We start from the raw sequence: 24875 nt of genomic DNA, 5'->3' as shown, positions 1-24875 counted from the left end.
GGAATACAAAATATCAGCTGCAATAAGGATGGCTTGAAAAGTGTTTTGTATTTATTTCTTCATCTTTTTTTTGTGATAACATGAGTTTTTAGGAGATAACGTCACAGCAATACGAGTAAGCAGACTGATTCAGTCCTTCTGTTCTACTCAAGGTAGTTTTCTGCCCATGTTTGATTTTGTTTGACATAAATACATTGTGTTACATAATTCTAAAAAATGCAAGTGCTTGTTTGTCATATTTGATTATTCAGTCAGAGTACAATTGTATAACACAAAAAGGTTGATGAGTAATGGTAATGACAAAATCATTCATATTGAGAAGAGTATTTTCCAAAGAGAAGGAGCTTTAATTTAACCATAGCCACATGTAAAAACGTTAATAAATGATGATCTTTTAGGCTCCTTTTTCAGCATGGCTTTAACAGGAGTCTTCCTGATGTTGATGTACCTGTTGAATTAAGCACACATGACTTTGATATGGACTGACTTTTCTCATTGTGTGGATTACAGTGGCAGCAGATGGCAAGGCGGGGCAATCCCTGGTGGCCATAGTGCTGACACCTCAATCCTTCTTCTTCATCTGTCTTGGGGAGTCTGGATGGGGGTGCAAAGGAAATGCTGAACTGAACCTAACCAAGCTTATGAAGCTTGATTATCTCTTTTCTGCTGGCACTTGTAATCAGATGGACATGCAGAGTGCAGTGTAATAGCATATTTTTTGCCATGGGGCAAGTTAAAAGATTATCTAGCTGACATTTATAGTCTTTGGATTTTTCTTTTATTTAAATTTAGGTTTGTAAAAGGTAGCTTTTCATGTATAATGTTGCTTGTGTTTTTTTTTCTTTTTTAATAGTGAAACTAATTACCAATACTTTTTTTTAAAATATCAATCAAAATATTTTCTTTCACAAATATAATCCTCATCGTATCTGTCAAATCGGTGCATATGTGAATTTAAGTCATCTATTCCTTGTGAATAAAGAGGTTGCCAACAATTTTAAGAGTTAATATCAGTCTTTGACAATAGCAGCCTTTCAAGAAGCTTATATCAAAAAGCTGCTTAGGCTGATACAAAGATTTGCTAACTCCTATTCAAGGGTATCCTCTGAAGGACAACACAATTTTCAAATGTGTGTGTGATGTGTTGCATTTGCTTTCCATGTTTGATGCCCTATAACTTCCTTTGGTGAAATATAAATGTATTAACTCTTAAGCTACTAAGCAGCTGATCTGTCTGATCTGATAACCATATGAGGAAGGATTTTACCCTTGATATGTGTTCAATCACCTGTAAGGCTCTGTCATCATAAATGTAATCATCTAGTTGGCTCATAGCATGGGGCTGCTAAAGAGTCTCTGCACACGGCTAAGGAATGAAAAAACATGACAATTATCCCTGCCAGACAAAACCTTAAAACAGCCATTAGGTGATGGCAGCAAAACCATATCTTAGTCCCACAACCATTTCTGAATCCTGAATCCCAAAAAAGACAGAATGAAAACGATGGACAGCATGATGTTTTGCTTGTGCCAAGTTCTTTATTAGCATATTAATATCACAAAAAGTTATCATCCTTTGGCAAGAATTTTACAAATTCTACAAAAAAGGGGAACAGTCTGAGATTAGTCCTCAAAGATGATTTGATAATGCATGTTTATTTCATGTCAAATGGTTTTGGTGTTAATCAGCTCACCCTAACGTGTGAGTAACACCTGTAATCTGATATGAGACTCTGGATATCTCAGTGCTGCTGAGGTCAGATGTATTTTTTTTAGACTTGCACACACTGTGTTTAGACTATATTTTGCTTGTAGTATTAGTTTAAATGCATTCACAACACTTTGCTTCACTCACTCTGACTGAGTGAGTGACAGCTGGTTATGAAACAGACTAATAACAATGTTGCTGTCACTTAATAACCTAACAAAAGCAATCAGGACCATCAGTGAGTAGATTGATTTTAAAATGAGTTGCATTGCTTGAAACTACTTACACATGTACAGAACAAGATCAAGAGAGTCCACTATGCCTCCAGGGTTTGTCAAAATCAATACACACTGAAAGGTCCCCAGGAGTTATGATAAACAAAGGTGGCCTTATTTTGATAAAGAAAGTTAGAGCAGCGTGGCAGATTGAATGTGTCATGGGTAAGGAAGAAAGGATGATATAATTTATATATAAGTAGGTTTCTGTGGCACAGAAAATGTCATTACAAAATGGTTGTTTTATTTATAAGTATGGTTCATACAGATACTAAACAACTTAAAGGAGATGTGTTTATGATTAGTTGTACATTGTCATCTTTCCCAGAGGTCAAAGCCTTATTATAAAGGTGCAAAAGAAAAAGCCTTTTTCTGCACACCGGTATGATAACAATGCCACTGTGTCGGTGCAACTATTACTTTTGGACCCGACTTCCAAATGGTTTCGTCACTGAGTCAAGATTAAAGACTAATTTACTATGCAGCTTCTGAGTTCAGATGTTTCAGTGGGCACAAGGGGAATTCCCCTAGACTTTAATCCTTTTATACACCAGTTTAGTCAAACAGAAAGAGCTCTGTTTTCAGTACCATGTTGTATCCCTAAAATCAAAAGTGACTTAATACGGATTACACACATGATCGAGTTCAATCCTGGGACAGTCGCAGCAGTATCTTTAGTGTCTTTGCTACTTTTGATTGATCTGATTATACAAATGATGAGATGGCGTGAGCTATATGCAAAAATAACGACAACATTCATAATTATGGACATGACAATACTTACTCACAAGATAGTATTCCTGAAATGTCTGTGTGGACATCCATTGTGTAATAATGCTTAGACGTGAGAAGAAGAAGGAAAAACAGTAACCTGTGAACTTCGATAACAGTTAATTGTAGTATGACTTATAGAGAGCAGGCACCATATGGCACACGAGTGGAATTAAGGGTCAACTTGATGCTTTTTCAATCTCCGCACTAATTGTTTTTCTTCTCATCGTCCCCCTTTGTGGCCCCCTCCAATAAGAAGAGCACCTTTCATGAAAGGTTAAGCTACTTTGCTGATTTGGGGTGGCTGTATTCTCCTGAGGCCATTAGTGTCATTGACAGGACCAATATGTCACAGAGTCTGTAAGACACCCCTCTGTTTACCACAAAGTACTTTAACAGAAATCTGCACAACACAAAGAGTGGCACCAATATCAATACCTTTTTGCCTTACTTGTTATTGCAATTAACTCTCACAAAGTTTATATTTCACACTTATGACACCCACATAATGTAACAGTACAAAATGCCACTTAAGCAGTTGCATGTGTAATAAATCCAAGAAGAATGGCTTCCTATGCATTTATTTGGTAGTTGAATAATACAAAAAAAAAGGCAATTACACCAAATAGATGGAACGTGACCTGCGAATGCCCTGACACCTTCATCAGAATTATTAGGACCACTCTACATTAAATACATGTGAATAATGTCCTAATCAGCTAATAATAGTTATTTTATCTGTATTTGGGGAAGAAAGAAAACGTGTTATTTCGTTTGTCCTTTCAGGTTTCACCTTTGTTGAATATATTTGTGCCTTTAAGCGGTGTGACTGATTGATTTACCCTTATCGACGGTAAAGATTAAGAGGATGACAAATCACCATTTGCTTACACAGCGCCTGGTGCTAATCTCCTTGTCTTCCTTCAGATAGAACCAGACGTCTCAAGCTCACACCCTCACTTGGGTACAAGGAGGGAGACCAGTAGTAACTCTGTTGACCAACCATTACAACAAAACAATCAGAGGACAACAGCACTGGATCAATTTAAGCAAGAATTCCTGGAGTAACTTTTTGATGATCTTTAGCTTTAGTAAAAAAAAAACAACAACAGACTCTTTATCTTTTCCATATTTGTGTGGCATTGCCATATGACCAAATTTCTATTTTTTAAAACTCAGCCAAGCCATCATAAAAGAAACATTTGAAGCAGAAGTGGAACTACATCTGGGAGTCATTTTAATTGTGTCATACAAACCTTTTATAACTTCAGGTTGAGAGACTAAAACACGTGAAGATGGAAGAGCACATGACCAAAATGAGCGCTTTTTCTTCTGACAGGACGGATGACTTCACAGATGGGACTGAAGGAGGTGAGAATTGTTTTAAGCAATTCTTGTAGAATAAAATGTCTATAAATAAAGGGGCTAAAACAATCGTAAAAAAAAATCTATCTAATCTACCATACTAGTGATCTTCTGTATTAATCTTCACGAGAGCTGAAAATAGTTGATTTCTGCAATCTTTACAGATGAATGTTCTGTCCCAGGTAAAGCACTTGGCCAAGGCCTTTGTAAAGTTTGTTCAGATTCAAGCAGTGGTAAACACTATGGCATCTACGCATGTAACGGCTGCAGTGGCTTCTTCAAGCGTAGTGTGAGAAGAAGACTCATCTACAGGTGAGCAAGAGCTTCATTTACTTTGTATATAATCCAGAAAAAAAGCAACACATGTTTACACTAAATTATTTTCAACCAGTGATTATCTTTATTCAGAAAGCATTTTTGTTTTGTGTAAATATTTAAGGTGTCAGGCTGGTACTGGTGGGTGCCCCGTAGATAAGGCTCATCGGAACCAGTGCCAAGCTTGTCGGCTGAAGAAATGTCTCCAAGCTGGCATGAATAAAGATGGTGAGAAAACTTTCTGTATACCTTGATTTGGTAGACTGTGTTATCAAATAATAAATGTAATATGTTCTATCCCTATAGCACCATTTTTGAACAAGAATTGTTGTCAGGACAGTTGGGTATGCGTTGTATTATTTTCAATGACCCTGTGTTGTTCTGTTAATTAGAAAGCACTTAGCTTGTGTCAAGGGAAATCCCTGTCTATAAACTTGACCAAACTTTTTAAGATTACACTTTAAAGTAAGGAGGGTGTGCGCCTCCCAATCCAAATGGGTGCAAAGAGGTCTGATTATTAAAAGCTCTACCTTCTATAATACTCTTATAGACCTCAGACACCACAAGCAAAACCTGCATTCTGAAAGCACAATGTTCTTGAGGGTTGATCGGAAAATATGAGCGGCAGTAACTCAGTCTATAGGTACTTGGGTTAGGAACCGGTTCAAGTCCTGGCACGGACCAGGTCAGGAAATTGGCCTGGTTGCTGGAGAGCTGCCAGTCCACTTCCTGAGCACTGCTGAGGTGCTCTTGAGCAAGGCACCAAACCCCAAAACTGCCCTGGAGCTCTTCCTGTGGGCAGCCCCCTCACTCTGAGACTTCTCCATTATACATATATACTGTTTGTGCATGTGTATGTATTTTGACTTATGTGTGTGTTCAGTGGGATCAATAAATAATGATGTCTTTCTCTGCACATAATTTTTGCCATTGTACAATTATATGAAAAAGTCTACCGTTTAGTAATGTGTTACTCACCTGTATCTTTGGCAGCCGTGCAGAATGAGCGACAGCCTCGAAGCACATCACACGTCAGTCTAGACACGATATGTGTGGACACTAAAAGGCAGCATCTAACCACTATACGAGAGCTAACCTCCTCTGCTGCCTACTCGTCAGTCATCTGTAGACCTGTGGTCACTCCCTCTGTCACCAACTCTTCCACCATCCAGCATTGCAGCAACCCCAACAACAACCATCGTTTTATGGTGAGCCTACTGACTGCAGAGACCTGCACAAAGCTGGAGCCTGAGAATGGTAAGATAAAATGATTCAAGCTAAAATTGATTTTTTTTTAAAAAAAAAAAGGATTGTCATATCTGAATTGTGCAATGATGCAATGATCTTGAATGATGCACTTTAACATCACAATATTTTCAACATGGTGTGCCTCTCTTTTTCTAATGTACAGTGGAGGAGAATATTGATGTCACAACAAACGATTCAACGAGAGATCGGTCTCCCTCTGACTGCCCAATGTCCCTGTACACCTCCAACTGTTCAGAGAGTATCTATGAAACATCAGCACGACTCCTCTTCATGTCTGTCAAATGGGCCAAAAATCTACCTGTTTTTTCTCACCTTCCATTTCGAGACCAAGTGAGACTGAATGATAAATGTTTCTGTATAATCACACAAGAATAAATGATGTCTGAGAGGCTGATAACATGTTTTCTGTGACACCCTCAGGTGATTCTCCTTGAAGAAGCTTGGAGCGAGATGTTCCTGTTGTGTGCCATCCAGTGGTCCCTCCCACTTGACAGCTTTCCTCTCCTGTCTCTGCCAGAGCTTTCTCCCACACAACAGGGCAAGATCAACCTCCCTACAGCTGACCATCGCATACTGGAAGACATATTTAACCGCTTTAAGGCCCTTGCAGTTGACCCCACTGAGTTTGCCTGCCTGAAAGCGATTGTCCTGTTCAAGCCAGGTGAGAAGTTATTCCTTCAGAAATATGTTCTGATAATAAAGTGACATTGCAAATAATGTCTGCGGTTTGATTCACAGAGACACGCAGCCTAAAAGACTCAGAGCAGGTGGAGAATCTGCAGGACCAGTCTCAGGTGTTACTAGGTCAGCACATCCACTCGGTGTACCCCAGCCAAAGTGCCAGGTATGATTTAAATCAGAAGATCACGTGTAGTTTTGTTTTCATTCAAACACTAGCAAGCCAGAAACATTAACTGATATCCTCTTTATATCTGTGTGTTTAAGGTTTGGGAGACTGTTACTCCTGCTGCCATCCCTCCACTTTGTGAACCCGGAGAAAGTCGAGCAGCTTTTCTTTCACAGGACCATCGGCAGCACACCTATGGAGAAGCTGCTCTGCGACATGTTCAAAAATTAAAACAAACATTATGGGACAAAGAATGACACTTTCAAGGGAAAGACACAATGAACCAGCCCTCAACATGTTTTCAGTAAAGGCTTTTTCACACGGAAGCACACATCAGCCGTCATTTTTTAACACTTCTTTTGTATGTAAATATTACATTTTGTTATGGCACGAAAAATGACGAAGCATTGTGTTAAAAATGACAAATTCTCTGTGGTATACTCTGTCGAGAAGAAAATGCATCTTTTTATCGCAATTGTCAAAAAATATGTTTTAAATGTGGGTATTTCTTTCAAATAAATAATTGTTGTTATTGTTGCATGTCAATTGAAAATGTGTTTAATTCTGGTCTTTTTCATTCTCAGGCTTAACTGTGTTTTGATAAACAAGACTTCATTCAAAAAGCATTACAAAAAAAGACAATGCCAGACCGATGCATATTTGACAATAACTAAAGTGTATAATATTAAAGACACTGCAGAAATAAAGGACACTGGACTTTTTGTATGTGTTTGTTTAAAAGACGGCATTTAAAAATCTCTCAAACATCTATGACCACAAAATTGATTCCTGAAATGGATCTGACATGATTTTAAAATAGAAACTCTAGTTATGCTAAACTAACGCTAGGGGGCGTTAACAAGCCAACTAAGTGAAAAGCACAAATCAATAACACAGAGGAAGAGCTGCAGCTGAAGCCAAACACGGAAGGACGAGCTAATGTTTTATTCCAAAGCATCCTGCGTGTAAATGTTAGCTTTCACAAAAACGTTACTTATGTGAGCGGATTTGGCCAACAACTGGCTAGGAGACTGAAAACTAAGATGTTATTTATGTAGGAGAGAATAACGTTGTTATTTGCGCTAACGATGTTCAGCAACTCGTATCAGCTACTCCCCCAAAGGGAGACGAAAGGTCCGAGGACTCCTGGCTTGTTTGTGGACTCTGATGGCTTCACACAGCGCGGCTACATCAATGGACTTTCATTTGATAACATGCCCAAGGTTTCTCAACATGACTTCACAGGTTTGTAGACAACACGACTACTGAGCATATGTTACTCTTATAACCTCATGAACTGCTTTACACGGCGAAGCCAACAAACAAAGGTAATTACTTAGACGCAGCAGTAATTACCTTTCGACGTATGACAGGGTGACGAGACATTTAAGTCTGTCCAATATGCCGTCAAGGATTTCTAACTAGTGGTTTCTTAACTATTTCTGCCGCCCCCCTTTGGCAGAACAAAGTATTTTCTCACCACACACATAATGGATACCGTCAAGATCGTCATATTTAATCTAACATATTTGTTTATTTAAACAAATATGTCTATCTAATGTACACAATGTTAAGTATAAGGTTTTAAGAAAACTACAAAAATGTATGCAGTGAACACCCTGACTTTTAAATAATTGGATGTTTGTAATATATATTATGTATTATTATGAATAGTATATCTTGTATAATTGAACAATATATTTATTTATTGTCCGTTTATGTTTTCTTTTTTTCCCCACTCAGGCTTTCTATTGAATTTTATCCTTTGTTTGTGTCTATATTTACCGTAATTTTCCATTTGTTGAAGAGTGCTGATGTTTGATATATTGTGTAACTTGGGCATTGTTAAACAAAATTGTTCTCTGAATCAGACACTCTTGTTTCTTTTCTTCTAGATGCATCCCAGGGGTGGCTGTCATGGATTTGTAATCTGGTTGTCATCTTCCTCGTCTACGTCTGCACCTTTATAACATTTCCTATAACAGGATGGTTTGTATTAAAAGTACGTTAAAATTGATGATCCTCAACAGTTTCACTTGAGTTAAAATATATTTTTGGTAATACAATAAAGCATTGTTGACCCATGTTTGTTCTTCTGTAGACTGTGCCTAACTACCAGAGGATTGTAGTGTTTCGTTTGGGTCGAGTTTGCTCTCCAAAGGGCCCTGGTATCGTCCTCGTGCTGCCCCTCATCGACCAATGGCAGAGAGTAGACTTACGCACCCGAGCTTTTAACATCCCTCCCTGCCAGGTATGACAAGTGAAAACCTTCTGGACAGATAGTAGTAGTTGGTGACGGAGCAGATAATATTGGTTAAAACTATGGCTTTTGGTAGTTACCTAATTTAACCTCATATGAGCATTAGATCAAACTAATTTTAATGTAATTATAATAAGTAATTTTAATCATGTCTCTTTGTTCCTGAAATAATGTGCACAATAAAGTTGCAATCATCGGCATTTGAGCCACTTTCAACTTCAACATCATCATTGACGCAAACAGTGTAAAGATGTGTAAATTTAAATGTTTTATTCATTTAGAATTAAACTGAATCTAAGTTTTCTTTTTCACTAACTATTCCAAGTAACATTTCTGATACATGGTTGTGATAAATTTAGACCAGCAGGTGGCACTCACGTTGCACCGTTGATCAGGAGTGAACTGTGAAGGTTTTTTTTTTTGCTGATTGGGTTTCAGGTTCTGTTTGATAAACCAACATTGATTCCATGAACTAAACCTATATGCTAATTTACGGCTGTTTGCAAAGTTTTGTTTTTTAGTGTTAGTCTTGTAGCACAGTTAAGAATTTGTTTTTATTTTATCTATGAGCAAACTGGTCACAGCTCGAGCTCTTAAATTCTTCACTATATTTCAACAGACTTACTTGGATCTAAGTTACATCAAGACTGCCGTTTGTGAACCGTAAGCCTTACAGAGCGAACACTTTAGTCAGTGTGTATTTAGAAAAAAAGAGCTGTTTCAGTATTCTGTAGTTTGTAACAAATAGTTTAATGAGCTGTTCTGGGTCCACGCTCATATAAAATGTAATTCTGCTCCTGTAGGTGAATACTCTGGATGGCGGTGTTTTGTTAGTGGGGGCAGACATCCAGTTCAGGATCTGGAACCCCGTCATGTCAGTGATAACAGTCCAAGACCTGAACGCTTCAACCAGGATGGCAGCACAGAACGCTTTGACCCACAGCCTGTCCAAGAAGAGCGTCAGAGAGATCCAAAGTGGAAGAGTTAAGCTGGGAGAATATCTTGGGGTGAGACAAAACTCAAACTGCCCTCTGTTTTTTTTCTTTCCTGCATCACATCAATCTGATATCCCTTATTGCTCTGTTCAGATGGACTTAAATGAATTAACTCGACACTGGGGACTGGAGGTGGACAGAGTAGAGCTTACCCTTGGCTCTTTATTAAAAGCACCAGAGGAAGATCTTTCTGGACCCCTCATCATGCCTCCCTCTGTGCCTGGACTGGAGAGCCTTACTGGTCCCATTCAGCAGCTGGCCATGCACTTTCTGGGTCAGAGTGGAATCTCACAGCCTAAACAAGGTATTGAAGTGAAACAAAATACAGTATTTGACAAAATGCCGCAATTGTGGGAATTTTATGACACAGCTTTCTCTTTTTATTCTTCAGAGGAATCAATAAATTTCATTGATGAGCTCAGCAGCCCCACTGAGGCAGTTGTGGTCACACCAGGTTCAGTTGAGGAGCTGCTTGGTGGGGTGAAGCTCCTGCTTTCGGAAGCTTTGGTCCGGCAGGTCGGGGCCTGCTTCCAGTTTGATATCAGCTCCAAAGATGGACAGCTTTGCAGTTACTATGTGGACTTGAGCCAAGGTAATGCACACGTCGCTGTAAATGGGCAAAATGTATTGCACTAACTTCATCATAAATCTGATGAACAGAAATGAGAGTGCTGTTACATACGCGTTTAAACATCTCTCTCTCTCTCTGTATGTGCTGTGCTTGTATAGGTAGCGGTGCAGCAGGCGCAGGGTCCATGAGCAGAGAACCAGATGTGAAACTGAGTATGAGTGACAGCGACCTTCTCGCCATGTTCCAGGGCGAGTTACGACCGTTTGCTGCTTACACAAGTGGCAGACTGAAAATTCAAGGAGACATGAAGACTGCTATGAAACTTGAAGAACTCATAAAGCTTGTTAAGGGATAAGTCATTTTTATAGATATTTAATGAATCTTTATTAGTTTTGTTTGTAAAGTCGATGCTTTTCAGGACTTTTAATACTTTTATTTAGCTCTGATTCAAAGACTGGTTCAGATTGATTTCATTGCACAGTGACTGAAGGGTAACTGCCAGGACTCATTGAGGAGCTAAAAAGGAGAAATGCACTCTGATTCACATATTACACATTAGTTTTCATTTGACATGAGGTCTTTTCATAAATGTCATGAAAAAAATCAAATCATGCATGTAAAATAAAAGTCAATATGAACACCTGGAACCTGATTTTTTTTTTTTTTTTCCCCCACAAGTAATCACACTTATCAACTGAGTTTGTGTTTCTGTTTCGTCCTTCATCACGTATCAAAACAAATGTGTTTGTAAAGAAAACAGAGACCGATTTTCTTAAAGTGTTTGTGCCTGATTTTAGTTTATCATGCCACAAGTTACTGAGAAACCCTTTATACAGAAAATGTGTTTGTGTTTGAGATTTTTACTATAGCGTTTAAAATATCCACTGTTTAGTATTCTAAATCAGACATACTCTATTAACGTGTTAAGTTCAGCTGAACAGCCTTGATCAGCACAGACAGGGGGGCTGACTATTTAGACCAGCCTCCTTCTACTGCGCCCTTCATGTCTGGGAGAGCCAGTGCTGAAGGTTTAGCACAGTTTGGAGTCAGGATGGTGAAGATGAGTGTGTGGCGCAGTCCTGTGATGCGCCCCCTGTCCTGGATAGATGAGCTGACTATGACGGGTGTGCGCTGCAGCAGCAGTATGCCCGTGGTCAGGCAGGCGTATTCGGAGAGCAGCAGCATCGTCCGGCCTTTCAATGAGATTCCTGGACTGTGGAAAAACGGAGTGGCCAACTTGTACAACTTCTGGAAACTGGATGGCTTCAAAAACCTGCACCGCATCATGGTGCAGAACTTCAACACGTTTGGACCTATTTACAGGTATGAAGGGAAGTCAGTGTGTTGCTGTATGCCTTCCAATAAAGAAATAATCTAATATATCCACTGTCTAGATAAATGAGTAGACAAAACATATCACTATTAAACACATTAAACACTTCTCTGTGCAAGTACAGACATTTGTTTGTTAAAATGTGTCTCACATTCCACAGTCATGTTTCCTGAAAACAAGCTGCTGATAAGAGATTTGCAACCCTTTCATTCTCTGACTGTGTATGTCAGAGAAAAAATAGGTTATTATGATAGCGTAAATATCATCAATCCTGAAGATGCTGCCATCCTGTTCAAAGCGGAGGGCCATTACCCTAAAAGGCTGAAAGTTGAAGCATGGACGTCCTACAGAGATTACAGGAATCGCAAATACGGAGTTCTACTCAAGTATGTGCTCTTGTGTCTCCTTTCTTCCAGCTTAAATGCATCTTTACCAAAACGTTCAAACTAAACTGAAAGTCTGCTTTCGACTTCAAGACAGTGCACTGCTAATGGACTTAACATCTAATTATCACACAGGAACGGAGAAGACTGGAGATCAAACCGTGTGATTCTCAATAAGGAGGTGATTTCTCCAAAGGTGCTGGAAAACTTTGTGCCTCTCCTGGAGGAAGTGGGCGAGGATTTTGTGGCCAGAGTTCACAAAAAGATTGAGCGTAGTGGCCAGAACAAATGGACCACTGACCTTTCTCAAGAACTCTTTAAATATGCACTGGAGTGTGAGAATGACTTTTATCTCTCTTGATGTTAAATGCCTGATTTAATACTCTCACTGTTTTTTTTACCTGACACATTGCTTGTCCTTATTTTGACTTTGTCCTACACAGCGGTGGGCTCAGTACTATATGGGGAGCGTCTTGGTCTAATGCTTGACTACATTGACCCCGAAGCTCAACATTTCATTGACTGCATCACCCTCATGTTCAAGACTACCTCGCCTATGCTCTACATCCCTCCTGCTCTGTTGAGGAAGATTGGTGCAAAGGTGTGGCGGGACCATGTGGAGGCCTGGGATGGGATCTTCAACCAAGGTAGAAGCACCAGGAATATCATTTTGTAGTTTTGCTTGGAGTCATGAGTTAGTAAGTTTGGCACGAAAATTCACATCGTACTCTCTGTGGAGGGTTCTCTAAACTTCAGAAAATATATTTTGGTGCTTAGCGGATCGTTGCATCCAGAACATCTACAGGCAGCTACGCCAGGACACCAGCTCTTCAAAAACATACCCAGGAGTCCTTGCTAGCCTGCTCATGCTAGACAAGCTGTCCATTGAAGACATCAAGGCTAGCATCACTGAACTAATGGCTGGAGGAGTCGATACAGTGAGCCAAAAATCTAACTCAATAGTCACTTCCTGTCTAGTGTTTCCTTTAACCTCTTTTTTTTTTAAAAGTCTGCATCTTTTTATTTTGTGTTACAGACTTCCATAACCCTTCTGTGGACATTGTATGAACTAGCTAGACATCCCAACCTCCAGGAGGAGCTGAGAGCAGAGATAGCTTCAGCTCGGGCTGAGAGCCAGGGAGACATGCTCGAGATGCTCAAGAGGATTCCACTGGTGAAAGGAGCTTTGAAGGAAACACTCAGGTGAACAAGGGTGTTTCTGGCTACATCATGCTATCCTGTAAATATGTGAGGGAATAAATTATAACTCCGATTTTATGCAGTTTTTCCAACCATGCGACCTACTACACACAAAGTCAATAAGTCCACTTTTAAAACAGAAGTGTCACTTTGATTTCTCAGGTTACACCCTGTTGCAGTGAGCTTGCAAAGATACATTTCGGAAGATGTCATCATTCAAAATTACCACATCCCCTCAGGGGTAAGAGACTATTTAATAATGTCATCATCATGTTTTTATATTTAAGCTTTTTCAAGGAACTGAGCAAATATTGAAAGCATGTGGCGTGACTCACCTTTTTGTGTACCTTTTTTTTTAGACTCTGGTACAGTTAGGACTGTACGCAATGGGCAGAGACCCCAAAGTGTTTTTTCATCCCGAGCAGTATCGGCCCTCCCGCTGGCTGAGGACAGAGACACACTACTTCAGAAGCCTGGGATTCGGCTTCGGCCCCCGTCAGTGTTTAGGACGCAGGATAGCTGAGACTGAGATGCAAATCTTCCTCATCCATGTGAGAAAACGCACGATACAAAGGAGGCGCTTCAACATATTATGTGGCAATTCTACACTTACTATTAACTGCTTGCCTGATCTCCTTTCTTGGCAGATGCTTGAGAACTTCAGGGTGGAGAAACAGCGCCATGTGGAAGTGAAAAGTACCTTTGAGCTTATTCTCTTACCGGAAAAGCCAATAATCTTGACTTTGAAGCCACTAAAGAGCAATCGGTAACACCAAGGTATAAAGAAAAATCTACTAAACCCTTCATGACAACATAAGATGATAATGGAGAGCAAACAAACACATTAGGAATGAGAAGGAATTCTGCCTACTGCAATGTATTAGTTGATGCGTGATCTGCGTAATGATGGAAATGTGAAGTCCACATGTACAATTTATTAAAAATGTTGAATTAACATTGAATGTACAGAGCCTAAGTGTTTAATTCTATTTGAAAAATGTACCAGTATCTCTATCAAAACAACCACTTCTTAAAATATGTCATGTGATGTACAGTGCTATTTTATTAAACATATTTGGGTCATTGATGTGTGTGTGTGCATGTGTGATCAACAGTTCAGTGTAATATTCGCAGGTCACTTTATCGGCTTCTGGCTCCTCTCTCTGCTTTGCTGATACAGTGATCCTGATTTAGACCTCTATAAGAAGCAGAACATCATTCCATGTCAAATATGTGAGATACAGCTCCTTCAGCACAGCCTGTGTGATGTAAATTGGAGGAAAAAGGTTAATGCACTCCACCTACTGATGGATCACTATGAAAGATCGTCGTGGTGGATGTCCGGACAAAGCCGTGCCTGTGCTCGCTCAGTCTGGTCATCATTTCTTGTTTCTCTCTCCCCCACTGCTTCGAATTCTCCTCCAACTGTAATACAAACCAAGTAAGACAAAATCGTACATTAAATCGTACAGTAAACAGTACAAGGTTGTTGATTTTTTCGATATATACACCTGGGCCTCCAATGTTTGGACTCTTTCCTCTGCCTGCTCCACCCGGTGAAGTAATTGCAGTCTCTCATTGAGTGGTAGTGCGTCTTCTGTCTGAGGCGAACAGAAAACATAACTCCAATACAATCAGAGATGTCATTAACTGCAACATGATATTTGGTCAAATTAATAATGTTGAATTATATATTCATGAAGTCATATTAAACCTTGAGGCTGAGCTTAAGTCAATCCTTAACCCTTCTGTTTAAAGTCTGACACTAGTTTTCATTGTTGACTTCTAAATATTACGTACCTGTTCTGACTGCTGCATAAAACCGGGGTTCGGCTGCTTGTGTGATCTGTCCGGCTCTTCTCTGAGGCGAGTGTTTTCTGCTGCTAAGGCCGACTCGATCTTCTCCTTTGTTTTGTCATTCTCTCCTACACAGCATCAAGAGAAGTTCTGGCTACATCAGATGGGTTTTTTTTGGAAACACAAATAGTTCTCTTACTTCACCGAGTGCTCCCACCTCTTTGCTTTTTTATCATCACCCTTCTGTCAAGTTTGCTGTTCAACGCTTTCTCCATCTTCTCAATGACCTAAAACATTTCAATAACACAAGTGTGCAGAATAATACAATCATCACCTTGTAAAATCAGTCAGTAAAGTGCAGAGCTGACCTTTTCCTGCTGTTTCACTGTGCCCTCCAAAGTTGCAATCTTTGCCAGGCAATTCTGTTGGTCCTCGTGCTGCTGCTTATAGACTCTCTGAAGCTTCAGCAGCTCCTTCTCACTGTCATTCTTCTGCACCACACACACAATGAGAACTGAACCGTTTTCTAAACACATCAGTGTGTAACGTAATCAAAATTATGAATAATGTTCCTGAAGGCTGTATGGGTCATTTATTAGCCTAATGATGTATCATTTCAACTTTTTCTTCGATCTGATTTTTTTTTTTTAGAATGCAATACGGGTAACGTGAAGAATATGTTGGCTGTTTGTGCTTTGCCATTGTTGTCTGTTGTTGGTATGGTATGTAAATGTATGAAGTCTAAATGTAGGCACTCTTTCCACCTTTATGAGGTCATTCTGCAGCTGGTGGATCTTTTCCCTTTGTGAGGCTGCCTTTCTGATCTCACTGGCAACCTTGAGCTTGAGGGAGGCTAAAACAAACACAAGGACAGAACAAAAAGTTCATTTATCTGGCTATTGAGACACTGATTGTGTTGTTTTTAGGCTACATAAAAAAAAAGTTTAAAACCAAAAAAAAAACGACAGCATAGTTTAGTGCTGATCTAAACCTTCATCAGTAACACTTTTGAAATTGAAATGATTTTAAGTTGGATGGGACTCCAGTCTGGTTCTTTTGCTTTGCTACCATGCAGACAGTCCACCAGGAACATCCTTTCACTGAGGGTCACAGACTGTCCTTCAGGAGATAAGGGATGTACCACCCACACAGCTTATCAGGGTCCATGGCCTAAATGAGTCTTATCATGAAACGTCTGCTTCTCACAAGGGTTACAAAGCACACAGTGAGCAATCTTTTATATCACTGTTGTTCCATTCACAAAAAAGGCATTAAATCCTTGAATCTTAAAAACATGAAAAGCTTCTTGGATGGATACGAATCTTTCTGACATGAAGTATTCAAACTTAATTTCTTCTTTTAGTTTCAAGTTTGAGTGAGCAGAAAGTTATACTGTTTTTTTCTCAGGTTCACATAAGACAGGGTGCATATAAAATATATGTTAACCATGTAGTGGAAACCCACAATGCTCTGCAGTGGCTTACCTATATGTTTAGAAATCTCTGCATTGGTCATGGTGTCAATGTCTGAGTAATTCAGCTGATCTCGCTCGAGGCCCTGGTGCAGAGACAGGTCAATGCGGAGCTGGCTGTTTTCTGCCTCCAACGTCACCACCTGCGTCCTCAACACTATGATGTCTTCTGCCATCTGGCTCATGGCTGAGCGGTAGTTTTCAACCTCCTGATGGAGAGTTACAGCGCAGACGTGAGCTATTTTTTTAGCACTGGTACTGTACATAGACAATAAAACAAGTTATTCAACCAAAATTCTCAGTTGGTCAAAAGCGTTCGATTGGATTGCAGCTATTGGGGTGAATCAAGTCTTACAAACCGAGGTCCCATCTAATCAAATTGATCTTGTGACACAAACTTTATTGTTTATTACATCATTTTGCATTTATTGGAATTGCTTAACTTATACAGATATAGTAGAATAAGTAGACATTAAATGTTATAGTGCCTTTGCTAACACCAAGGACCGATCAATTTCTCAATGTTTAAGAAATATATCATGTATCATTTTGTCTCCTGCAACTAGCAACACTTAAATTGACCCCTCGCTGGTTGTTCAACCTGATCTACTATTCCCATCTTGTAGAAATATAGTCCTATGAAGATCAAGATCACAATCATCAACGGTGTTAACTAAAAAAAAAATATACCTGGCAAACATTAATATAAAAGAACTGATCCTAGAAGACAAAAATTGGGATTTCAGAATCTGATCCAGTCTGAAGATCATAGGGAAACTTCCAGCAGTTTGAGTCAAAACCAAAATATTAAAATAAAAATAAAAAAACACTAACTTGGTGTGCTAAAACATGCAAAAAAAGATTCCAAAAGAAATATTCCTAGAAACCTGCTGGGACAAACTTGTTCCTGAGCAGTTCATTTGATCAACACTAGATGTCTCTTCAGCTCCATCTTTAACAGTTGTTGACCCCAGGTTGTGGTAAACAAGCCAGTTCAGTACATACTAAACATACTAAGAGGATCTAAGAACATATGTGAATTGTCTGTGTGTCAATGAATAATTTATATTTGTCTTGATTTTCAAAACTACATAACACTGAAAAGAACATAACTGAAGGCCAAAAGACAATACTAAGACAACAAGTGTGGAGCTCTTATATTTGACGGTCTAAGGTTGAGGCACAATGAATTCATATGTCAGCCTCCTGTGATCCAATGGAACAATAATACCCTCTCCTGTTGAAAGCCTTTAGTCATGGGAGCTTTGACTGGGGGTTCAGGACAAATCCTAGTTGAGCATTCATAATTTTTAAGCAAAACAGACTTAACTTGATTAACTTGTTGTGTTCTTGACTTAAGCTGTTTTAGTAATACTACTGTTCAGGACTGAAACAGGTGTAAAGCTCTGTTATCAAGACATTTCTTTCTGAAAGGCACATGCATGTTGCAGCCCATTGTACTTTGTCACACACACATTGAATAGACAGAATTGGATGGAGATTGAGAGCAGCGGTCCAGCTGCATGTAAAAGGAGGGGGAGGGGGAGCAACGATTAGGGGATTCCAATCTTGGATGGTGTGGTTGTGACTCCCTTGGGACAGGAGGGTGAAATTGAGCATCTAATTGAAAGGGCAGGGACAAGGTGACAATCACGACTGTAGATGAGATGGTGTCTCTGTTGGGGGGCCCACAGGCATGATGGGAAGGACGGCTCCCCATGATGAGTGTGGAGAGTCCCATCGTGTGTGAAAAATGAAAGAAGAGTCTGTCTCTCACTATTGGAGGTTTACTCCCCTTTTCTTTTCTTTGAAGACATTAAAGTAGCCTCACTGTCATATATGCTGTCACTTTAGGACACTTGTATTCCAGACAGAAGTTTTCATAGCCATTAGAACAAAGTATTTTGTCATTACACAGTACATATTACATTTACATAGTAAAATTGTGGAGACTAAATTTCTGCTTTTTTATAAACATCTAACTGTATTTAGTTAGAAACATGTTTCCAGTAAACATTTCATTAACAAACCCACACAGCAGAAAAATGTATGATTAGTTTTTATACTATTCCAGGGCCCTTGCACGAGTTCTGCCTCCTTGACTCATTGGCTTGTCTTCGTTTAAAATCATTTGTTTAAAATTATGCTTCAGGCTATTACGGTATATGTCCAAACTGTGCGATCCTGTTCAATTGCCTGAGCACATCAGACTCCCTTACTCCCTGTCCACCTAACCTGACACTTGAGATTGCTTTTGTCATTGATTCAAGAGTTTTAGTGTCAATGAGGTTTAATCACCTTAGTTTGGAGGCTGCTGATCTCTGCCATGCTAGGATCATCCTTAAAGACATGCAGGGGAGGTCTAAGATAGAAATACATGAAATAAAAATACATAGTCTGTGAATCAATAGAGACATCAATACCTATTAGTATTACTATTTAATATAATAAGCTTGTGCTTTTGCATGTTGTCTGCATTACCGTTTATGTGGATGATGTATCTGATAGGTATGGTTAATGTTGGGTTTGTTTGCTGGTGTAGCCTCTGGCCTCTCAGCTGGCTTCTTTAGATGTTGCTGGGTTTCTCTGTGGATCTTAGTCTTCACTTCCTTGAAGATATAGTGATTATTTGGTAGAATTTGTGCCAGGGCATTGTGGGATGGAAGGTTGTATGTATTATTCTGAAAGTGAAGAGGAGATATTGTGGTTATTGACAAATGTCCACGATGTGATAGAAATTTTCTTTGGGACAGAAAAAATCCCCTTAATGCCACAGTATCTTTGAGAAAATATGATTAAACATATTGTTATATCAGAAGTAGAGGGATCAATAGTATAAGAGACAAAGGCACTGAACTGGCTTTGTCCCTTAAAATCACTTCCTAGCTTGTGGTGATAGAGTGATGACTTTGGGTTAGTCCATTTTGAAAATGTCTTGTCAGCACACAGTTAGGAAACATCTGCCATCAATGATTAACAAGCACATTTTGTGTGGGAATAACAGAAAGCAAAGAATCCATTAACCTTGACATTATCAAATATCGGTCCCTAAACAATATGTTGCAAAATAGAGGTTCTATAAATTGTGGTGCAAGTTGCCAGGTAAGGAAATAGGCTACATAGCACTGATCATTTCCATACAGCAACTATTTTCCTCTGGCATAATGCTCAGGGCACGGAGCTCATAGCTGATGTCCTCGTGTTGAGTTTGGGGATGTAAATTGTATAAAATTCAGGTCGGATTAATCATAATCATTTCACCACTGCTTTAATGATCAACTCCTGAAAACACCACGAACGATGAAATAGGGAGGTATTGGCCCAAATTTGGTGTTAGAAATAAAACCCAGTAACATACAGTTATCATTTAGTACCTAACTAACAAATATTACTGTTAGAAAGTAGCTGTAAGCTCATTTAGTCTACCACTGTATAATAATAATATACAATAGGACATACATAAGAATCCACTAGTCCATAACTAGTGCAACATTAGCTAAATTCAGCTACCTTTTAGCTAACAATAGCTAAAAGGTAGTAACTGTAACATTAGCTAGAAAGTAGCTAAATGTTAACATGAGGTTTGTCTAAAGACATTTCACATAGTTTTGTCTTTGAAAAAAATGGCAAAATGTCTCACACTTACAACCTGGAGGGTAATAATACACTATAACAGCACTTAAGTGTAACTTCAGAGGGAAATGACATATAGGACTATAGCTGAAGACAGTTGCTTGTACAATTGTTTATAATCATGGCATGTTTGAAAATGACTCTACTTCTAGTTAGAGTCTAAAAGATACCAGAATTACAAACAGCTGAAATATGCTGAAATATCACAGAGAAGGAACATGAATCTGGTTAATGTAACGTGGCATTATGACCATATGTGAGTGGGCAGCCTTGATATACATCTGCAATGTGAAACTTAAATCTACCAGTTGAGTTTTTACAGAAATAAAACCTTTTTCTAAAAAAACAACATTTTGGCTTTGAGCCCTGCTCACTGTGTGTGTGTGTGTGTGTGTCTGTGTGTGTGTGTGTGTGATGTCTGTTTAACCACTTCATCTCTTGAATATAAAGGCTGTTACATCACTATGCATACAGTACCCACTCTAAAACAAGAGAGCACTTAGTCAATAACCCCACAGTACTCAGGATTGGGCCATGCATATACAAATGAGAATGATCACTGTTGCCAGGTACCATAAAGCAATCGCATGAAATAAATCCATTATCCTCCTACAACTTCTTCCTCCAACACAAATCCCTCCACACTGTCAGAGCCTACCTTTGCAGCTTCAGGGCTGCCGAGTGATTTGGTCCTTTTACAGGCCTTCATCCCACAGAAAAAGTCAGTCCTTATGACAGGAATGAACACCTTACTGATGGAGAATGTTAAAGCTGGAGATCTGTCATCATGTAAGAACAATCAACGTGTAACCACAACACTAGCCCTAGCAACTTCCAGGGCCAATGTGACTCCTTTAGTGTACGAAACACTGAAGTATCGTGTTTCATATTTAACACAGATCCAAGCTGAACTGTGGCACGCTTTTTCTGTTTTCATCCTGCACATACCCAACTGTCTCAAATATTGTTGCATCACTTGCACTTTAATGAAATATTAAAATGCCTACATGTATTGTCCCTAAAATAAAATGACAAATAAATGAATAAATATATTGTACATTGTATTTGGAGGGAGTTCGACACATTCAGTGACAAGCAATTATGTTCCCACTTTATGTTAGAGGTAAATGTTGCAGTTTTTACACCACAACATGCTTTGATAAATTAAGCCAATTCAGACTTAAATTATTTTGAAGGAAAAAAATATTAATTGACAGAAGTTATGATTCTGTCCGAAACTCAACAGACAGTATGTTAATTTATCCACATTGTTATTAGTCTAAATAGAAATGAAAAACATCTTTTAGCAATATTTAGATAGTTTTCTTCAATAGTGATGTATAAGTGAACTTCTGATTTAAGACTATGACTTGTAATGGTGTATTTCTTTTTCTGGTAAATGTATGGATAACACTTTGATATGATTTGGCACTACGTTAATAAATATTTCTGCAATCTGCACAGTTTTGTTGCTGCTCTGAATAGTTCTGCTACTACCTTTTTGTTTTTTTAAATGTTTGCATATTGGGAACAAAATCAAACCATTTGCGTATGGGTTGGAAACAGCGTGACAAAATCAATGGAATCAAATGGAGGTTCCTGCTCAGCAAATAGCAGCCCCCACATGAATTGTGTCTCAGCCTGGATAAGCAGATTGATGGTGAGCAGCTAATGATTTCTACGTGACACACTGTGCATCACCTGTGGCTCCCACTGAGAATGTATTCCCAGTTCTATTCAACTCAAGAGTCCAATCAATGGGCAAAATGAATAAAACATAAATAAACATATTGTCAGAAAAACCAACAACCATAAATATCCAAATTGAAAATTTGTCATATAAAGTGACATCTAAAGGTTTTTGAGACAACTTTTTCCCCAACTCATATGAGGTCGACAGTAGCTATGAAATTTAAGCAAATATAAATGTCACATAATGCAGGAAATGTTGATGAGAAACTAAATTAATGAAGTGTTGGTTGCCAAACTATCTCTAAACCTCTTTTAATGCAAATATATGCAGGCCTTTCAATAGCATAGATCAATATCTGTCCTTTTAGCTCATTAGCAATGAAGACTGAGCTCATTGATGACACAAATATCTGATTACAGTGACTAATGATGGACGTGAGGCCAGGGAGACATGACTTACTTCATGATCTCCATTTATGTGTAATCTGTATCCTATTTAAAATGTTTGCCCTTTGCATGTGTTAAGTGTATGGGTAAAAAAACAACATAACATACAAAGAACTGTGTCCAGATGAAATGGCTGCCTGACTGCCCAGATATGTATAAGGAACTATAGTATACTATTTTGCTTTCATAGTCACTACCAATAAATCCTTTTTATGTTTATCATCATTAGGCCAATATTAATAGCATGCTCATTGCACTGTGTCTATGTCTCTTGGAAATTGCTACCCTCAGCTTTTTTAATGTGGAAGTAGACTTCTGGTAACCTGGACTATAAAACATCTGGTCAGCAAAGGCTTACACATTCATTTTGACAGATGTTTCCTGTAAGCATAATATACACAGAGGTAACAGGAAGGACACAGACACCCAACATGTTGGGAACTAGAGGCTCCACAAGTTCTTTGTGGTTATTGAGTTGCCAGATAAAACTTAATATTAACGTAACAACAACGTATTATTGATCAGATTTAGACAGCTGTTTTGGGATGTTCAAATACCCCAAAGGCATTAGCAAAAACTGATATGCAAAGATCAAATTCAGCTATTAACACCCCTGAGCATACATATCTTGGATACAGCTTCTCGTTTTAAAATCTTACCCTGTTAAGTTTTTAGATAAATATTTTCATCACTGCCTGCTTGAATTTATGATAAATAATTCATCCCATGCTTACAGCTATGTGCTCTGCTAGAAGCCATAATCTTTTACTAATCCAACAAGGGACAACGTGTACAAGTGAGAACACTTCCTGTGGAATCTAATATCTCATTATCATTCACGAGACTGCCTGACAAATTTACAAAATTCTCCCATGAAAATTATTCATCATTACATGTAGTGTTTGTGTGCAGAATGCCTCTGACCCTGTTAAGTATGAGGCCTGGAGAGTTGGGGGGGGGGGGGGGGGGGGGGGGGGAAAGGGACATGTGCAGTGTGTACCCAAAGAGGAAAATGAGAGTTTTAGGGGGAATTCTGAGTCAATATGTGGACTTGGCTTTTTGTAACATAATCGGAATTCAACACGCACACCTTGCGAAATGCAGCAAATGGGCTCTTCATTGGAGTGACAGCTCTGCGTCTGCAGCCACACAGAGCTTCAATTAGGCTGCCAGAGCCAGGCAGCTCCCAGGAGCTTTCTCTTCACCTACATATTCCACATTTCCTGTCCAACACTTATATTTCTATCCCTGAATCCTTCATCTGACACAGACTGCACTCTCTTCCCCCACTTTTGACCTCGGCACCCACCCTTTCCGTCTTTCCTAAAAGCCTCTTTCTCCTCAGTCCTCTGACACCGCCTTCCACACCTGACAAGTGGAAATACGTGTAGCGTGCTAATGGACACATATGTCAGTGGGGTGTTGGAAAACTGAAGGCATCTAAAGCAGAAAGCAGGCAAAACAAGTTGATAGAAGAGGATATACTTGTTTACATGGACTCTCTTCATAGCAGAAATTCAGTTGGTTTCTTTTTCATGTTTCATGCTTCTAATGTGGAAATCTAATTAAGATATAATGGAATGAGACCAGACACACAATAGCAACAGAGTCCTCCTGATATTTAGCACTTTAGCTCACTCATGATATCACAGTTTGTGTTCAGAGATACAGATGTGAATACAAAGAGAGATGGATGGTTTTAGACTAAAATATGCCAGGATCATTTCTAGAATTGTTTCTCATTGATATGTATACTCAGTTAAAATGGAAATGTTACGCAAGACATTAACTTGTTCTTGTTTTATAGTTATTTTAAATGCATGTTTAGGTTTAAATACAATAATTTAAAATGAAAGCTTACCTTAGTTATAGCACTGAATGAGTGAGATTTTTTTGAAATTCATTTTGCAATACAATTGGATTTTGCTAGATGATTTTTTTTTATCAAGACAAAAAAAAAATCAATCAAAGGTCTCCCCTCAGAAAATGACATTTTTGCACTGTATATTTTACCTGGGCCTTGTCAGCAGAATAAAATCAAATCTGCAGTGAGACGTTAAAAGGTTTTTTTTAAGAGAGAGAAGGAGGCAAGGAGAGGAGAGATCAAGAGGGACAGAGGTATGCGTGCGTGCGTGCATGCGTGTGTGTGTGTGTGTGTGTCAAGGGCAACCCACCGCTTTGACTCAAGGACGTCAAAGCCACAGTGACAGCAGAGCCAAGGATTATCAGTAAATCAACAACCATCAATTAAGGTTATGCTGCTGTAAAAACCCAGTGCTCCATAAACAAACAGGGTGAAGACATAAACCAGGGCGGTCCTGATTATAATGAAGAGTTGAGGGTGAATGAGGACGTCCAAACATACAGACACAAGATACAGGTAAATATGACCCACAAATTTGAACGAATCACATGTACTCTGGATCCTAAAACTATTGACTTCTAATCAAAACATGTATGCTAAAGGAGAATGACAAACAATTCCCACACAACAAAGCAACAGTAACGGAGATGGCACCTGGCAAAATGTCATCAAATATCTC

General features: G+C 39.0%; 4 protein-coding genes across 6 annotated transcripts; 3 read left to right on the top strand and 1 right to left on the bottom strand.

Moving 5' to 3' along the window:
• Window positions 1-3758: 3758 nt before the first annotated feature.
• Window positions 3759-7260, top strand: nr2e3 (nuclear receptor subfamily 2, group E, member 3). The gene is made up of 8 exons (XM_079346413.1): window positions 3759-4125; window positions 4302-4431; window positions 4559-4662; window positions 5428-5691; window positions 5846-6033; window positions 6124-6364; window positions 6442-6547; window positions 6649-7260. Exons 1-8 carry the CDS (start codon window positions 4050-4052, stop codon window positions 6779-6781), a joined length of 1242 nt encoding a protein of 413 aa, XP_079202539.1. The 5' UTR covers window positions 3759-4049; the 3' UTR covers window positions 6782-7260.
• Window positions 7261-7419: 159 nt separating this feature from the next.
• stoml1 (stomatin (EPB72)-like 1) lies at window positions 7420-11023 on the top strand. 2 transcript variants are annotated; one of them, XM_079346412.1, is made up of 7 exons: window positions 7421-7795; window positions 8446-8552; window positions 8652-8801; window positions 9614-9817; window positions 9899-10109; window positions 10197-10397; window positions 10535-11023. In XM_079346412.1, the coding sequence occupies exons 1-7, from the start codon at window positions 7639-7641 to the stop codon at window positions 10729-10731; spliced, it is 1227 nt and encodes a 408-aa protein (XP_079202538.1). In that variant the 5' UTR covers window positions 7421-7638; the 3' UTR covers window positions 10732-11023. The 2 variants fall into 2 exon arrangements, with proteins under 2 accessions (XP_079202537.1, XP_079202538.1); XM_079346411.1 differs by having other exon boundaries at window positions 7420-7795; window positions 9899-10397.
• A 307-nt stretch (window positions 11024-11330) lies between these two features.
• LOC306825582 (cholesterol side-chain cleavage enzyme, mitochondrial-like) lies at window positions 11331-14377 on the top strand. Its single transcript, XM_079346408.1, has 9 exons — window positions 11331-11699; window positions 11940-12095; window positions 12228-12427; window positions 12536-12739; window positions 12870-13030; window positions 13129-13295; window positions 13455-13533; window positions 13652-13843; window positions 13940-14377. Exons 1-9 carry the CDS (start codon window positions 11380-11382, stop codon window positions 14060-14062), a joined length of 1602 nt encoding a protein of 533 aa, XP_079202534.1. The 5' UTR covers window positions 11331-11379; the 3' UTR covers window positions 14063-14377.
• ccdc33 (coiled-coil domain containing 33) lies at window positions 14213-21023 on the bottom strand. Of its 2 annotated transcripts, none has more exons than XM_079346414.1 (11): window positions 20852-21023; window positions 19042-19241; window positions 18859-18922; window positions 16574-16769; window positions 15854-15942; window positions 15458-15580; window positions 15307-15376; window positions 15093-15217; window positions 14804-14893; window positions 14598-14717; window positions 14213-14490 (listed from the first exon to the last, which is right to left on the bottom strand). In XM_079346414.1, the coding sequence occupies exons 1-11, from the start codon at window positions 20900-20902 to the stop codon at window positions 14428-14430; spliced, it is 1191 nt and encodes a 396-aa protein (XP_079202540.1). In that variant the 5' UTR covers window positions 20903-21023; the 3' UTR covers window positions 14213-14427. The 2 variants fall into 2 exon arrangements, with proteins under 2 accessions (XP_079202540.1, XP_079202541.1); XM_079346415.1 differs by having other exon boundaries at window positions 15093-15214.
• Between the last annotated feature and the right edge of the window lie 3852 nt (window positions 21024-24875).

Source organism: Symphodus melops (genome assembly GCF_947650265.1).
Source record: "Symphodus melops genome assembly, chromosome: 6".
Taxonomy (NCBI): domain Eukaryota; kingdom Metazoa; phylum Chordata; class Actinopteri; order Labriformes; family Labridae; genus Symphodus; species Symphodus melops.
The sequence above is the reverse complement of the archived record's forward strand: the minus strand, read 5'-3'. Positions and strand labels throughout refer to the sequence as shown.

Bases quoted from the DNA above. Each gene is read 5' to 3' on its own strand.
- nr2e3 (XM_079346413.1), top strand. From the start codon at position 4,050: ATGGAAGAGCACATGACCAAAATGAGCGCTTTTTCTTCTGACAGGACG. The intron at 4,663-5,427 runs GTGAGAAAACTT...TATCTTTGGCAG, and splicing joins AGCTGGCATGAATAAAGATG to CCGTGCAGAATGAGCGACAG. The intron at 6,365-6,441 runs GTGAGAAGTTAT...TTTGATTCACAG, and splicing joins GATTGTCCTGTTCAAGCCAG to AGACACGCAGCCTAAAAGAC.
- stoml1 (XM_079346411.1), top strand. From the start codon at position 7,639: ATGTTCAGCAACTCGTATCAGCTACTCCCCCAAAGGGAGACGAAAGGT. The intron at 8,553-8,651 runs GTACGTTAAAAT...GTTCTTCTGTAG, and splicing joins CAGGATGGTTTGTATTAAAA to ACTGTGCCTAACTACCAGAG. The intron at 9,818-9,898 runs GTGAGACAAAAC...TGCTCTGTTCAG, and splicing joins AGCTGGGAGAATATCTTGGG to ATGGACTTAAATGAATTAAC.
- LOC306825582 (XM_079346408.1), top strand. From the start codon at position 11,380: ATGTCTGGGAGAGCCAGTGCTGAAGGTTTAGCACAGTTTGGAGTCAGG. The intron at 12,096-12,227 runs GTATGTGCTCTT...ATTATCACACAG, and splicing joins AAATACGGAGTTCTACTCAA to GAACGGAGAAGACTGGAGAT. The intron at 13,534-13,651 runs GTAAGAGACTAT...CTTTTTTTTTAG, and splicing joins ATTACCACATCCCCTCAGGG to ACTCTGGTACAGTTAGGACT.
- ccdc33 (XM_079346414.1), bottom strand. From the start codon at position 20,902: ATGAAGGCCTGTAAAAGGACCAAATCACTCGGCAGCCCTGAAGCTGCA. The intron at 16,770-18,858 runs GTGATTAAACCT...ACTCTCCATCAG, and splicing joins TCAGCAGCCTCCAAACTAAG to GAGGTTGAAAACTACCGCTC. The intron at 15,218-15,306 runs GTGGGAGCACTC...GATGCTGTGTAG, and splicing joins GATGATAAAAAAGCAAAGAG to GAGAGAATGACAAAACAAAG.